Genomic DNA, 16,286 nt, shown 5'->3' with positions numbered 1-16,286 from the left:
TATAGTAAATAAGGTGCTTCAGTGTGGGGGTTTCCCTGACGAGTTAGAAATAGCCAGGGTTACTCCAGTGTATAAAGCAGGTGGTGAGACAAACATTAATAGCTACAGACTCATTTCAGTTCTTCCAGTTTTTTTTCTAAAATATTTGAGCATGTGATTGCTGATAGATAACACATTTTTTTTAGGAGGACAAGATAGTAATGCAGTTCCAATACGGCTTTCAATAGCAAAAATCGGTGGAGCTAGCGCTTCTCAACATAAGACATGCAATAGTTGAAAATATAGAGAAAAAATTATGTACCCTTGGTCTCTTCCAGATCCCCGTCGTTGCTTTGGCACGTAAAACCCCCCACCCCCTTGGTCTCTTCTTAGATTTAAGTAAAGCTTTCGATACAGTGCGGCACAATATTTTACTTTGAAAGCTTGAGATTTACTGTGTTTGTAGAGCAGCTCTAAAGTTAACTGAAACATATTTTGTAGATTGTTACCAATATGTACTAATAAACAGTGAATCGTCAAATAGACTTAAAATACTGCATGTTGTTCCTCAGGGGTCAATATTAGGTCCACTTCTTTTTCTTGTATGCAGTGATGTGATTGCTGCGCCAGTTGCGCTAAACTGCACCAAGGGGCTAACCATGCCACATGCTGCTACATTTTGCCAAAATATGGGCAATCTGCGCCAATCTTGAGCGAAAAAAATAATTTCGGTCGCCTTTCAAAATTAAAACTAAGCTGAGTACCGTAATCAGCATGCGTGTGTTATGTGGCGCGAGCGGCCGCCCGACACAAAGTACCCTGCATCAATTGTCCATCTGGTCTGGCACGGTTTTCCTGCAGTCTCGCATTTCGCGCTTTCGTCATCTTGTCTCGAGTCTTTTTTAATGTCTTCAACGATACATGTGGGTGTGTGCCGACACTCCGACACTAGCGTGCGGGTGGGTACCAGCCATGCCGTCATGCTGTGAAACGAAACCACGTTTTTGCGCGGCGGGATGTACTTTGCGAGCTGAACCACCCGCTCCTGAAAGCAACGCCGTGGGAAAACTCTGTTTGGTCCCTGCCTGCCAGTCACCGTGGTCGCGCGACGTCAGGTGTTGCCGTCCCCACGACGCTGCAGATGTGGCGCTTTCTAAAATGAAACTGAGTACTACCGCATGTTCATCAACATTCCTGTTCTTGTTTAAATCATACGTTACTACAAAAATTCCTCTTTAACTCAAAGACTGCTGTGTCGAAGTATTGATTATTTAGGTTTCTCTCGATGGGATTTCTTTGGAGAGACCCCGGTACACGAAAAATCTGCCACGAAAGAAAGTTGAAGTGAGCTAAAGCAAACAAGGCAATGTCTGCACGCTGAACCCGCACAAAGTGCTCCAAGAACTTTTTGACGCTGACTTCCCATGTCTCTCATGGATGCGCTCAGGTCCTTTTTTTGTGTGTGTTTTAGCTTGTACCTTGTTTGCTAACATGGCAAGCACGCGCCGCAGGACTGTTTTTTTTTTTTTTTTTCCTTTCTTTTGTTGTATGCTTGACAGTTACATTTTGGATATATTTTAGGAATCAATTAACGACGGAGCGGAGTGGCATGGCATGGTTTTGGTTTTGATCGAACAGCCGTTGTCCCCGCTTGCGCGACGAAGCACGCGCAAGTGCAAGCCTGCCGAAGTTGCCCTTAAAGGACACATGCAAAGGAAAAAAACATTTTTTTTAAACGGCTTAGATGGAAAAAGGACGCCATAAAACGATTTTACAACAAAGAAAAAAAATTTTAGAGCTATATTTACGGCGCAAAACGAATTTGTAGTTGGCGCCCGCGGGCACCGCGGAAAAGTGGTCTGTATTTATCACGTGACTGGTCTTTATTTATCACGTGGTGCTTGCGCTCTTTCGGAAGCTTCCTATGGCCTGGAAAAGTAACTTATTCATCTTTGTTTGAAATATAACAAAAAACCAAGACGAATAAGTAACTTTTAGAGCCCAAAGGAAACTCCTGAAAAAGCGCAAGCAGACGTGATAGACCTGTGCGCCGGTCAGACGACGGCGGCGGCGCCCCGAAGCAGACGAACTTGTGCGGCGGCGGCGACGGCGGCGTGGAGAAACGCGTTGAAGTGGCGTTCGCACAACGCTCAGCGTGCGGCGGCGACGCAGCGCGGCGGCGCGCGGGCCTACCACGTGACCAGCGGCGGCTCCCGCGAGCGCCAACTACAAATTCGTATAGCGCCGTAAATATAGCTCTAAAAATTTTGTTTCTTCGTTGTAAAATCGTTTTATGACATCCTTTTTCCATCTAAGCTGTCTAAAAAAAAAATTTTTTTCCTTTGCATGTGTCCTTTAACTGCACGGTTAAAATCGTTTTTTTTTAAATTTCTCCACAATGCCTATAGCACTGTGCACTTGTGGGATGTCTCAGCATTAAAAACGCAAGCAGCGAGTTCCGTCGCAACACGTCGCATCAGAACACAACACGAAGTGCCCTTCGTTTGTACAGCACTTAAAATGAATATTCTTATTTTTATACGAATATCTGCTCCAAAAGCCACTTTTGCTGCTCCAAAGCACTGTTTTGGTTGCTCCAAAGTCCACATGTGCTGCTCCAAAACACTGTTTTAGCTGCTCCGAAAGGTGCTCCAAAATGGCTTAGGTCAATCACATCACTATGTATGTGTTAAACTATATCCGTTTCCCCCGATCTAATAATGTGTGCGGACAATACCAATCGTGTTATTTTCTGGAGTGACTATAAAATGCCTAGAAAATGCTGCAAATGTCTATTTATTGAAGCTATCCAATTGGTTACAAATAAATTCTTTAAAACTAAATACAAGCAAAGCTAAGTATATTATTTTTAAGCCAGTAAATAAACGCTTCTTCAGCTCTATGAGCTTAAAATTTAAAGACACCGTGCTTGAGCAAGTGTTTAAAAAAAAATTCTCGGTGTATGGTTTACTGTGGACCTCTCATGGGACACTCGCGTGAATAAACTCGAAGATGAATTCTCTCATGTTACGGGAAGTATACATACAATACGAAACTTGCTGTCCGCCTGGCTAAAACAGACACTGTACTATTCTTTCTTCAACTCTAAAATCAGTTGCAGCATCTTAGTTTCGGGGATGACGATCAATTCAAACTATGTCAAGCTTATCACCTTGCAGAAGAGGATTTTTCGCAGGTGCAAAGATTATAAAGTAGATATCAGAAACATAAGAACCTAACCACTATTCATCAAATATAATACACCTAGGGCAGACCAAGTATACCATTTGAAGCTCTTACAATGGATTTACAAAAACAGAATAGACTCCACACCAAAAGCGAGTTTTGTTCCGTACCAACGAGACTCAAAGCGAAGGATGCCTTCAATAAGAACCAATTATGGCCGCCAAACTTTCTCGTTTCAGACGACCAGATGCTAAACAGAACAGATATGACTATGGATTACAGTAAAACATTTTATGCTTTCAAGGAACAGTGCTGAAGCTTTCTAGTGGTCAGTGGTGTCTGTTTCTTAGTTGTGTAATATGTAGGCTAAGTTGTTATTTTTATTATGTACTTATAGTTATCTACAAATGTGGTTCTTAACATTTATTAGCGATTCTTCATTGCTAAACTAAATGGCGGCCATCAGTCCTATTTTATGCTCTGTCCTTTTCTTTCTTTTTTTCCGTATGAGATGTTTTTGCTTTTAGAGCGCAGCTCTTAGGCGCCCGTTTCTGGCTTGAGCGGTGTCGCCATCGGCGTGACCACGCGTTGCATTATGGGATGTTTCCCATACTGTCGTCTCGTGTGATGTCGCCCTCGTGACGTCAGCGGTGCCTAAATTTAGGAGGGAAATTTTTCCGCTAATTTTAGCGGGGAAATTATTTCACCAAATTTAGCAGGGAAATTTTTCTGGTAAATTTGGCAAGGAAATTTTTCTGCCAAGTCTAGCGGGGAATTTTTTCCACTAAATTTAGCAGGGAAATTACCCCGCTAAATTTAGCGGAAAAATTTCCTCACCATGTTTGGCGAGAAAATTTCTCCGCTAAATGTAGTCAACGGCACGCGAGGTATTGTTCAATGTGAATTCTTTCTCAATCACTTTCAGTTCAACGGTGACCAATAACCTGCAGTGAGAACAAAGCTCCAACACACACAGACGCCTCAATAAAATTCTAGGCACCACAGGTCTTTGAAGCCGACAGTGTGTCGCCCACAGATTGACTGAATCTGAGTTAATAATGAATGCTTACGTAGCTCCTGTGTTCCATTCCTACGTCACGTCGCACTAACCCCCCGAATGTACAGGCCTCGCATCAGCCGCTTAGGAGCGTCTTCGACGTCTTCCTTGATCAGTCACTAAAAGGCCGCCATTGGTACAGCACAGTTGCCGTTCCACAGATGATGATAGTGATCAAAGTGGCCAGAGGAAATTTTGGAAAGGGTCTATTACTAACTTCTATTCACTGGTAGGTCCCCCTTTTACATGCCATACACCGAGGAAGTAACTCTGCTTTATAGCTTTCTTTATTTTATTAATGATCCAATGGGAATGGAATTTCGCTTGCAGATCTGCCCTTACTTTCTGATTACATATGTGTACTTGGTTTGGATATCACCTAATTAGTTTGTATACTATCAAACATTTTATATGCAATGGTTGTGTGGAGGATTAAGACAAATTCAAATATTGAAACCTGCGAATAAACATATATCGGCAAACTAGGTCTACACATCCCAGTAAGGTTGAAGTGAAAGCTCTAGGATAACATATGCATTTTTATAGACACTTTAAAATTTCATAGTTTTGAAACTGATTGTCACAGGAAAAGTTAGAAGCATATTTAAAAAAAAAAAATACTTATGCCATATTTAGCATGTTTACACCCATTATTTGATATCTTGGATATACTTCTACTGGAAAAATAAATGGCAAAGGTTGGTTGCATATAGGTGGAGATATGGCTTGCAAAAGATAGCAAAATATGTATACAGCTTATTGCAAAGTAACGAGGACAATGTCAAAAATGCCTCTAAATCTTTTAAAAAACAAACAAAAAAACATGATTTCAGAAGTGTCACTTTTTCGTTGTATTCTTTTACCTTCAAGACCAGAGTAGAGTCCCTAAAGTGGTTTGGAGGTAGTCTATTTATGGCCATCACTCAATCTACAGCCTCTAAGCATTCTAAAAAGCCCGAGAATAGACTGATACGTTTTTCATTTCCCCACTAAAAACGAGACCAACGATAGCGACACGCCCATTTTGCTGCGGTTTGGCGTGGAAACTGACGTGAAACAGCCAGCGACGTGCGATTGCTTCCCGTGTGCAAATCGCTCACGCTCGAAGTTTGGTCCGCCATCGGTTGGCCTTCTTGCCGCTTAGGGTGCAATCGCTTGTGCTTGGACGTCGCACATCCTACGTCATCCTCCTGTTTCTTCGCCTGATCGCGGAAAAACAAGCGTGTCATGATCTTCGATTGTGTTTTCAATAGCGAAATCAGATGCGTATCAACCTGTTTTTTTTTTTTTAATGCTCGAAGGTTGTAGATTGATTCACGACCGTAAATGGACGATCTTAGCCTCCGTTCAATGTGCCAAACACGCGGCGGGGAGCACCTCATATTTCTGGAACGGTTCACCGAAGTTGCCTCTGTCTTTGCCGTGCAGGTGGGGCTTCCGTGCTGTGCATTGTACTCTGAAGATGGAGCGTGGTATCGGGGTGTAGTGACAGCAGTCGGTCCCACCGGCGCCGACGTCTTCTTCGTGGACTACGGCAATGCGGAGACAGTCCCCCTGGAGTCCCTGCGCGCCCTCCCCCCAGGGCTGCTGGCCCTACCCCGTCAGGCGCTCCGCTGTACGCTGAGGGATTTCCAGGCACCCGTCTCGGACACGCTGACCGAACGCCTCGACCCCTTGCTTACCGAACAGGTGAGCAAGGACTCCAGACACCCTTTTGCAAAGCAAACGGCCCTCGAGTGTCTGCCCTGCAAACTCCTCCTCCGTCTCACTGAATATTACGGCGATGGCGGGTGTAGGGTCTTCGCGTCGTCGGCGTTCTGCTCGGCAGAAAACTTTCGCGTGCACCACCCTGCCAGTGCGGGCAAGGCGCATGCATTCAGCTCTTGCATAGTAGCAGTGTCTTATACTTTTACAGTATTCATCACCGAGGAGGGGAGGGGAGGGAGGGAGGAAGAGGACTTTTGTCTAGAGCAATTAACGAAACTCGAACTACTTTCAATCTATCAGAGTCAAAAGCAGTACAACTGTACGTAAGGTAGCAATAGCCCAAGACTACCAAACTGCAACCTGTCTTTCGACTTAGAACGTGTTCCATTTCTTTTTTTCTTTTTGGGAAGTGCTTGTGGGATCTGGAGGGATGTGGGCAAGGGGGAGGAGAGGAGGTGGGGGTGGGGGGGGACCGCGAGCCGCAGCTTGGCCACCCCTGTTCTAGACGATCAAACTTTTATCGCGTTTTCCGGGAATGACAGTTGATATTTTGGGCTTGAATATGAAAATTGATGGAATACCTATCTTGTTTAAATAAATGTTTCGTGGTTGAGGGTCGAGGGTTGCGACTTTGTTGGGTGTAAACTGTGATGCGGTTCAATGAGACGGGTTGCCGAGAATTACATGGAGTTGTGTGTGATCTCGAAGTCGTCGGAGCTTAGCAGACGATAAGTTGGAATGCATTTACTGTGGGCATTCGGATTGTTTCAAGTGTTTTTACAGAGTACTTCTGGTGCATGTTTTTGCTTTGAACCGCGGTGGAGGGCTTCTATGACGAATTAAAACTCCGAGCGTGTCATTCATTTGTTGATTGTGTTATTTATTTAGCAACTGAAGCAAGTGACACTGGCACATCATACTTTTTAATTGGCGTTAGAGCACTTGGCAAATACTGATTCGGTCGCCAAACACCCGATACACTTAAACCTCGATTTAATTTAGTCTTCTTTTTATTTGAAAATTTCGTTAAATCACAAATTTTGTTGGACCGAGGTTTTTGTTTTTTAGCATTGCAATTGGTCTTCCAGGCTTTTAAGACCCTCCAATTGCCTCACATCTTGCAATTGAGTGTTTACAAATAAGATTCCACTATAAAATGTGGCGGTAATAGAAGAATGCAGGTTGATCGACCCTCATTTTGTAAGTTTATGGGAGCAGTGCCGAGCACCGCAGGAGAGCGTGCAGTCGGGAAAGCAACCACTGGCACTTACAGTAGCCATAATGCTGTCTTCCAACTTCAAAATCGTTGAAAGTGAACTGTGCGAAATTTTACTTTTTACACGGTATGAAATTGATTCAAACTTTCAGGGTGAATTGAACCCCATTAGGATTGATAACATCTAAAGTTTCAGTCTTGTAGGCCAATTTTACAACAACTACAAGCTCCACAAAAAGTTACTTTATTAGGAAGTGTATTTCAATATATTAATTGCAGTCGACAAAATGTTTGGTTTAATGTGAAGTAGAATACCCGTAGTGCAAGTTAAGGTAAAAATTAATTGTAGAAAATGCAATTCTCGAGAAAAACAATTACACCCAAAAAGAGCAAAAGATTTTAACAAATTTCTGTGTTTTAAAATATTCAGTTTTTGTCATGAAGAATTTAACTTTTTCAGATTATGAGTACACTTGTTCCTCAAGAAATTTCAATCTAGGACACTATTGAATGAAATCTTTACACTTACAAAATGTCAAGTGCTACATATCCTCGCACCACATTTTCTACCAAAAAGGGAAACTGAGAAAAATGCATTTGAAGTTTTAACTTTAGGTTTCTTTTTTTCTACGAGTCCAAGGTGGGCAAAATTCACCCGTAGCATTGTTAGCACCTTCCTATTTGAGACTTTGTTGTTCCCCTGGCAATAGGTACCAGTTTGTGCCGTTGTAGGCAAGCTAACTTTTGTAGCAAGCATTTCTTGACAGATAAACTGGTAAGAACTAAGAGGCAAATCATACTAAGGAAGAGCTGCAATGCAGAAATATGATCTGAAGTGGAAGATACTGTGAAAGAGATGGCACAATATCATCTCACCTGGCAGAACCATTCGTAGACCCTGTTTCGGGTCTCAACCAATAAGATTGCTCATACCAAATATTTAAGATTTTTTTCTGTTTGGACGTATAGGGTTCTCCTGGCCATTGATGCTTTTGAACTTCTGCCCACGCTCCGCTGTGGGCAGAGTATGCTACCCGATGCAAAGGGAAGAGCCGACAAATCCGGTGCAAGCCTTGGATTGGATTGAGGGCGCGACGCTAGGCTAGATTTAGTTACAGCTACTAGATTTGGTAACAAATGGGAAAGTTGCAGACCCCAATTCAACCCAAACCTTAAGCCGAAAGTGTGCATCTGACGGCCATGCTGCCATTTGGTTATTGACGTGTGTGATTGAGCGTCATGTTTTCATTGTGTTTCCGGAAGTGGCCTCTTCGCTGACGATGTCGGCGGCAAGAAAGTGCTTGTTTATTCAGGACTGGACGAACCCGAATATTTCAGAATATGCAAGTTGGATTAAGCGCGTGCAAAATGATCTTCACAGCGCTCAATGCCTTGTGTTTTAATGGTCTTATATACTTGACCGCCTCTACAGTGGTCAGGGAAAACCTGGAAAAGTCGGGGAATTTCAAAGTAATAATTTGCTGGACACCCTAAGAGCGCGCGCACTCGACCGTCGACGCAAGTATACTGCAGACGAAATAAGGGAGCAGAGGGACGGCATGCATGCTTTCGCATTCACTACTCGTAAGAAATGCTTAAAGGGGCCCTCCGGAGCGTTCTGCGATTGTCTATTTATGGCGGTAACTCAATCTACAGGCCCTAAGGATCCTAAAAATCATAAAATTACGGTCATGCGCGGCGGATTTCCCTATTAAAATTGCTATCAAAGTCCCCAGCACGCCCCCCTTTCTGAGATGACCCCGGAAAACGGGAGGGGCATCTCTTTACGCGTCAGCCAATAGCAAGCGAAGGATTTCGGCGCCACTGCGCGTCACCAACGCGGCGGACCGCCGACCCGCAGAGGAATCTCTCGAGCACGCGCGGACAGTCGTCAAGGAGCCCGGACTTTGTGCTCGGCAGTCGTTGTTCGTCGCATCGCACTGTGGCGCTGCTACTGCAATACGCAGTCGCATTCCACAGATGACAAGGAAAAGTTTGACTCGTTGACGTGGAAGGATCGCAACGCTGGCTTCGGAGTCGGGATCCACGGGAAGAAGGAACGCGTGTCCCGCAAACGCACGCCCGCAGACGGCCCGGGAAGCAGACGCGCCGACGCATCACCCCCTAGCAACAAGCTTGCGGGGAGAAAACATAGTTCGCTGGATTAGGAGCGATAATTGCGGACTATGTTTCCCGCACCACAATCAGTTTACGCTTTTCTCAAACTAATTTACAAGCTTAAATGTGTTGCAATAATAACGTTTGCCTTCACCGCGAGATGCAGCATTTCCATTGGTCAAGTTGTAGCGATGGGCAGGGAATGGTGGATTGTGTTCCAAGAGAAAATAGTCCCGATATATTCCTTCTGCCATCTGCTTAATAAACGGTTTTGTAATCTTAAACTTTGTGTACATATTAACTTGCACCTACTACGCAATATAACAACATAAACAGACGATCGCAGAAAGCTCCGGAGGGCCCCTTTAAATGTACCTCGAGCCTCTTAATTGAAAATGGATGGGATAATCTTCTCTCCCACCCTCAAACCCAGCTCTTTAGGTCAAGCATCCAAAGATAGCTGATCGAAAGGGGTATGTTTTCATTATTTTTTGATGGAAAGAAGGAACTCTTCGCCGCTAGTGCAGTTCGTAGGAGTCAGAAGGCCGCACCCGCAGTGCCCCCTGGAATCGTGAAATATCTCTATTTCAGTTCTAATCCAGCTGCGACACACTCTTAAAATTACTAACAGAACAATGGCATGGACAGAGTAAAAGAAAACAGCGGTGATTTACAGCTAAAGCGCGCGTTGTGATTCTGTTTGTACTTCTAAAAATGAACCAAGTTCAGTGTAGACCGCATCTAACGTATGTCGCGGGAGTCGCGAAAATCCACACTGTAAGCGGTACCGCGCTATAACCAAAACTTCAATTTTTCAGGCCAAAATACATGCCATGAGACAACCTACCTTTGTAAAATAATTTATTTTATGTTAGACGAAAAATAAAGCTTAGTTTGAGGAATGTCTTTATTTCACCAGACTAAGTACACTTCTCTCTCAAGTGTGTCACACATTTTGAAAGAAATGAGCGACTTTTGCCTGGTGCAGCCTTTTAACGGCGTCGCGGGTTGCGGACGGACGTTGTGAGCGTTCAGAATTGCTAACCCTAATCACTTCTCTCCGGCGATGAAAACGCGTGAAAATTTGCATCCTTTATACGGTACACGCCAGTAATACCTTCAACTTGAGCACAGGCATGAAATGCTCCAAATAAGAAATCCGGGCGATGTTCGAAAACAAATGCTTAGAAAGCGCCACTGTAGTCGAAGTAAACAAGCACGACGACACGGGCGTTTCTGCCGTCTTGAGAGTGCCGCCACAACATCGCCGCACGAGTAGGTGGATCTTCCCTTCTAGTACGTGCTCGGTTGTCATAGCGACACACAACGAAAATTCACAGTCAAGGATAGCGCTTTTACGCGGAACGATGAGCCTCCACCATGCCGTCTACGTCGACGATCACAACCGACGCCATGTTTGCGGATAGAAGCAGCCGCCCGCGACCGGCGTGCAACGCGCGCAAACACTTCTCCTTGACCTGCGATTGGTCTGTCGTTGCGGTTGTTTCCAACCAACGCAGCGGAGGGACGCGCGCACGTGAACGACACGTGCGTGCGTCCCTCCGTCGCTATGGCAACTGACGCCTCTCTCTTCGCTTCTCCCCGCTTCTTCGAGCCACGACCAACTCTGCTTCGAGCAACCTCCTTGTTCCGCGTCTTGCCTTGCGAGTGCCGCTTGCGGCTAGCGCCGTTATCTAGTGTTGCACAGGGAAGCGTGCTCGCCTGCTTGCTGCACGGGTCAGTCGGCGCGCTGTTGCAGAAACCACACTATAACCAGTATTTCCCTTTGCGCACCTGCATTTTAAGCGGTATGTAATTACATGGAGTTCTGTGGGAGGCGAACCGATGGTTTAAAAAAGCCGCGTTATACTTGGTCCTGCACTATAAGCGGTTACGTTGTAAGTAGTCTATACTGTAGCCTAATCGCCTACATTGTTCAACTGATGTTCTCACCGATTGAACACGAGCCAAACACCGACGCAGCACTCGTGTCCACTCTGTGTCCTACACTGACCTCTTCTAGGCACCATAGAAGAGCTGGCAGTGTTTAGGAGGTCTAGGGAAAATTCTGTGCTAGGATCTTGCTGTCTAAGGAAAGTTTAGCACATTGGCCTTGTTATTTAGGTGGTCTAGGGAAAATCCCGCCCTGTTGGCCGTTTCACGGGGGTAAAAGCGCATTTCCTGGCACGAGCCCTTGGCTTTGACAGTGCTTCGGCTACATTTTGTTTTAGGCTTATTTTTACCAGAGAGCGCTAGCAATGGGGCAATGAGGACTACAAAAAACCCAAGTACAGAGCAAGTTGTTGAGCTGTGACATAGCTCAGTGACAACATCTTTGCTTCACACGCAGTGGATTTAGGTTCCATTCCCACAAGCAGCGGGTGATCCTTTTCGAGGATTTGGCGAAGGTGACGGCGAGCGGCCTGTATCACCAACCACAATGTTAAGGAGGACACAAGCTCAAATTCCCAATTTTTTTTTTAAAAAGTGCATTTTTCAAATTTGTTATATTTGATTTCAGAAACTAATAATGCACCCTTCCATAAAATTTCATACCCGTATGTCAAGTATTTTCACTGATATAAAATATTTTCGACAGGTCGTCAACACGCCTCCCATCCCCGAGTCGTTCCGACGCGCGATCAGTTGCCAAAATTCGCCATTTTCAAATGCCGACCGCTCCATGCCCATTTGGCCTGCTCCAATGTTCATACCCTTGTTGAAAGCGTCGTTTCTTCTGGCTTTTATGACAAAAGTAAACTTAGTTCGAGAGTAAGCATGAACAAAGCCAGAGCCCTCTAGTCGTTGGCTATAATTGGCTTGAAAACGAAACTCGAGCCTAGATTGGCCCGTGACACCCCACGTGATCCGCTCACCTGAATTGTTGTTTCGTCTCGTTGCTTCCCGAACGCTCGCGTTTTTGCTTGCTCATTATATAATATTTCTCATAGTTTTATTGTTTTATCTACGGTCTCGTCGCCACGATGCAGGTCGTTAAACGGCATTCCCTCCAAGTCTTTGGAGCTCGCCGCCGCTCTGTGAAACCAAGAGGCTCGTCTGGTGGACGCGTACGATGCTCTAACCCTAATGGAACCTCGTCGGACGCATCAGCTGCTTCGCTCCCGAGCGCATCACCATCTCCCGGTTCGTCGCTTCAGGACCTGACCTCTGAGCAACCAGCCAACGTTTCTTCGTCTCTACCTGAAGATTATGAGGTTGTGGAGGAGCTAACGGCCATAGAGCGCAAGATTTCGCTACTGCAAGAGAGCGATCCCACTGTGGATCCCACAGACGTTCCCACTGCTCTTGACGGTGCCCCAACCGAAGGCTATCGTCTGGTTGCTGTATCTGCCATCGAGACACTGGTGTCCGCTCTTCTGTGCCCGGTGTACCGTGGTTCGGACCTTCAGCTAAGCGAGAGTGGCAAGGGAGTTCAGGTGCAATTTGTGTTCGTCTGGTCATACTGCGGGGACGTTGCTCGGATGCCGCACTCGTCGACTATCGGACACTCGCAGTAGAATGAACTGGCAGCACGGATTTCTCTTGCGTCTTATGAATGTGGTATGGGATACACAAAGCTTACAAACTTCTTTGCTGGCATCAACGCTCCTTCGCCCATGCATTTCCGATCTTATCAAGATGTGGGAGAAAAGGTCCACGACACCTCAATGAGAACGGCCAGCAATGTAATGAGCAAGGCAGCTGAAGCAGTACGAGAAACATGCGAGTCGGATAGCGGTGATTTGATGGCTGTTTGTGTGATGTACGATGGCACTTGGCATGCGTGGGCACACTTCAGACTTTGGTGTTGGAGTTGCCATTGAGCTCGAGACTGGACTAGTTTTGGACTATTCTGTCCAGAGCAATTATTGCCATGGACCTGCAGGACCTGCAGAGGGATCTGACAGCCATGAAGACTGGGTCGAGAATCGCAGAGCAGTATGCCAGAAGAACTTTGCTGGGTCTGCAAATGCAATGGAACTGCAAGCAGCAGATGAGATCTTCTGTCTGTCTGTCCAACTCCACAACTTGCAGTATGTGACAGTGCTGTGCAAAGGGGACAGCAAAGCATTCAACCATGTTGCAGGACTCTAGCTATACGACAAGGACATGAGAAAAGAAGACTGTGTGAACCACGTTGCCAAGAGAATGTGTGCCGGCATGGAGGCCCTGAAGAAAACAGAAAAAAAGGTCTTGGTGGAAGGGGAAAGCTAACAAACTTTGTCATGAAGAAATTGACTGGCTACTACGCATCTGCACTGAAGACCAGTGCCCCAGACGTTTCAGCCATGCAGAAGGCAGTGTTTGCCAGTCTCCTCCACAGCTACTCCACCGATGAAGAGCCCCGGCATCAGGCCTGCCCTCATGGGGAACATTCCTGGTGTCACTTCAATCGCCACAAAGCGCTTGTGGTAGCTGTAGAGCCGTCGAAGCCACAGCCACACCGCCCTGCCTTTTGAAGATACATTGCAAAGGAGTTGGTGCCTCTCTACAACAGACTCACGGCGGGACCTACTCGAGAGGTGTGCTTGGATAGGAACACGGAACATCGAGTCGTTCAATGCTCTGGTGTGGAGGCAGTGTCCCTAAGACGGATTTCGCCTCTTGAAGAACTGTGGAAACTGCCGTGGCTCTTGCAGTGCTGGAATTCAACCTGGGCCCCAAAGGCTTTGAGAGGGCCCTTCATGAGATGGGAATAGAGCCCGGAAGCCACCAGGTTCAGCACACTGACAAGGCCCTCCAAGCCAAGGCCTCCAAGGCCAACCAGAAGGCACTCAACTCTTCGAAAGTGGCCCATAAGCGGAGGAAGCTGGAGGCAATCGCCAAGGCACAGAGGGACCAGGTAGCCAAATGGGAGACCTACTGTGCTGGTGCCTTTTAGTGGACACGGACTGTGACAAACTAATAAAGTAAAGGCGCTCAATGTTTGAATGTGTTTTTTTTCAGTTGCACTTTTTTGCTGTAAACTTTGTAGCAAGGAATCTATCGTTCGATGGTAAGCATATCCAGATGCCTCGTTGAAAGAGTTTCTGAACTGAAATTTACTGGGGAATTGGGCAATCTACTTCATTTTGTTTTAAATTGAAGTCATCACAGAGAAAAAGTGACATTTTGGCAAAATGGCATCCAAAGAAAGTGCATCTCATTTTTGGAGACCGAATTTCTCTCTGAAGTACTTTCGTTTGAATTGTACAATTTAGATAGCCCAAAGCCGCATACCTTCTACTTTATATCCAAGCAAAAAAAACAGTGGTTTAGCATTTCATTTGTATACGATAGATTCCCCAAGGAAAGCTGACACAGCCTCATACACAAATATGCAACTCTTTACACAGTTTACCTAGAGAAGTCAAAGCAGTGCCCCTGCATCTGCTTGTAAATGCACTTTCCAAATTTCATTGCAATCGGACAAGGAGTTCAAAGGTTAATAATTACGCCAGTGTCTCCCCTTAACAATGGACGTCATTTCCAGTGGTGTGGGAAGAACGCATAATAGCCGTCGCTGAAGGACAGAGTTTGAAGTTAGTTTGCATGCTATAACTGAGAAAAAATTTAGAAAAGAAACTCCAATGTCCATCACAAGCCTTGCAGAAAGGCGTGGAAACACGTCTGTGTATGCCGGCATTATCTGTAGGATAGAGGTAAACCAAACGTTCTTGTTTTTGTTTTGTTTTCTCTGCAGCGTGTGACCATCGAGGTCTTCTCCAACCACTCTGGCGTCAACGAGGTGTCTGTTTTCCTGGCGGACGGCTCTTCCGTGGTGGACGTGCTCAAGCGAGAAGGGTTCGGGACAGTGGGCGGTTCGGTCGCGCCGCCACCGGTCGCAGCAGCCGAGGAGCCCTTTGTGGGTGGCTACCAGTACCCGGTGCTGCCGGAGGGTGTCGCGGTGGACGTTGAGGTGTCCTGGGTGCTCAGCCCAGGAGAGGTGTACCTGCAGCCCACCGACTCGGCTGCGGCGCTCACTGCCCTCATGAAGCAGATGCAGGTGGGTCGAGACAGGCTTTTAACGTGGAACGTGTTTTAGGAGTCATTTTCTGCGAGAAAATCGTCTTAAACAAACTTTGAGAATGACCAAGAGACACGCTGGGAATGTTGCAGATATTAAGACTACAGTCGCCGACCAATTTTGCGGACTTCCCAGCGGCCGAAAAAGCGTCCGAATAATGAAGCAGTCCGAAAAATGTGCAGTTTACACAACCTGGCTTTAGTGAGCCCAAGTGAGCCTAAGAAAGTTGCTAAAGGTACCTGCATCTTGTTACACTTGCGGGCCACCACGTCCACTTTCATTTGCGTCAGTGTCATGTCCCCATCCAGCGGAGATGCAAGAAGAGGCTATGAGGTCCAAAGTACATATCGACGAAGGGCAAAAAGACGAAACTGCGAGACATTTAGGTGTGAAGTTTAAAAATTGTCAACTTAACGGATGGCAACTGGCGCGAGAACAGAACAAAAAGTTGGTTGGAGATGGAAACTTAGAGAAATCGGCCAAAGGAAGATACCAAGACAATGATAATGATGCGTAGCAAAAACGAAATGCATAGCATAGCATGCCTAGGGGCTGGTTCAGCAGTGCTAAAATAGTGCTGCCAAACCTGTCCAATCCATCTGAAACGTCAAGCCAAGCTTATGGTCTAGCCAGAAAGAAATCCAAGATGGTAGCCTCTTGGCGGCTGCCACTTGTAACTATTTTAGTCTGAAAAATCAAACTTTCGGACTGCACACTGTCTGAGAAATTGGTTGTTACAAACTCTCTTAATTCAAACTAACATGCAGGTCCCATCCTATGCGTCTCTATGGGAGAAAGCTCCCGGTAATTCAAACTTTTCTTTATCCAAACAAATTTTGTCCCCCTCGAGTTTGAATTAAAGGGGCGATGCAACAATTTTTGTACTTTGCACAGATACCGCTTAAAATGGATCCCTGACGTTAATGACCTATGAAACACCCATTCATTTTTTACTGCAAGCAATAGAAGTTCCGGAAAAGAATTAAAGAAAAACGAGCAGAGTTCACTCCCTCAGC

General features: G+C 45.7%; 1 protein-coding gene across 1 annotated transcript in view; it reads left to right on the top strand.

Annotated features, from left to right (window-relative positions):
* Positions 1 to 16,286, top strand: part of LOC8040113 (maternal protein tudor) — an 84,587-nt gene that overhangs the window by 7,125 nt on the left and 61,176 nt on the right. The window contains exons 3-4 of the mRNA XM_029974649.4: positions 5,651 to 5,911; positions 14,947 to 15,249. Coding sequence (XP_029830509.3) covers positions 5,651 to 5,911; positions 14,947 to 15,249 — 564 coding nt within the window. The remainder of the gene's footprint in view (positions 1 to 5,650; positions 5,912 to 14,946; positions 15,250 to 16,286) is intronic.

This window comes from Ixodes scapularis, unplaced genomic scaffold, assembly GCF_016920785.2.
Source record: "Ixodes scapularis isolate PalLabHiFi unplaced genomic scaffold, ASM1692078v2 PGA_scaffold8__174_contigs__length_109621045, whole genome shotgun sequence".
NCBI classification, from domain to species: Eukaryota; Metazoa; Arthropoda; class Arachnida; order Ixodida; family Ixodidae; genus Ixodes; species Ixodes scapularis.
The sequence above is the reverse complement of the archived record's forward strand: the minus strand, read 5'-3'. Positions and strand labels throughout refer to the sequence as shown.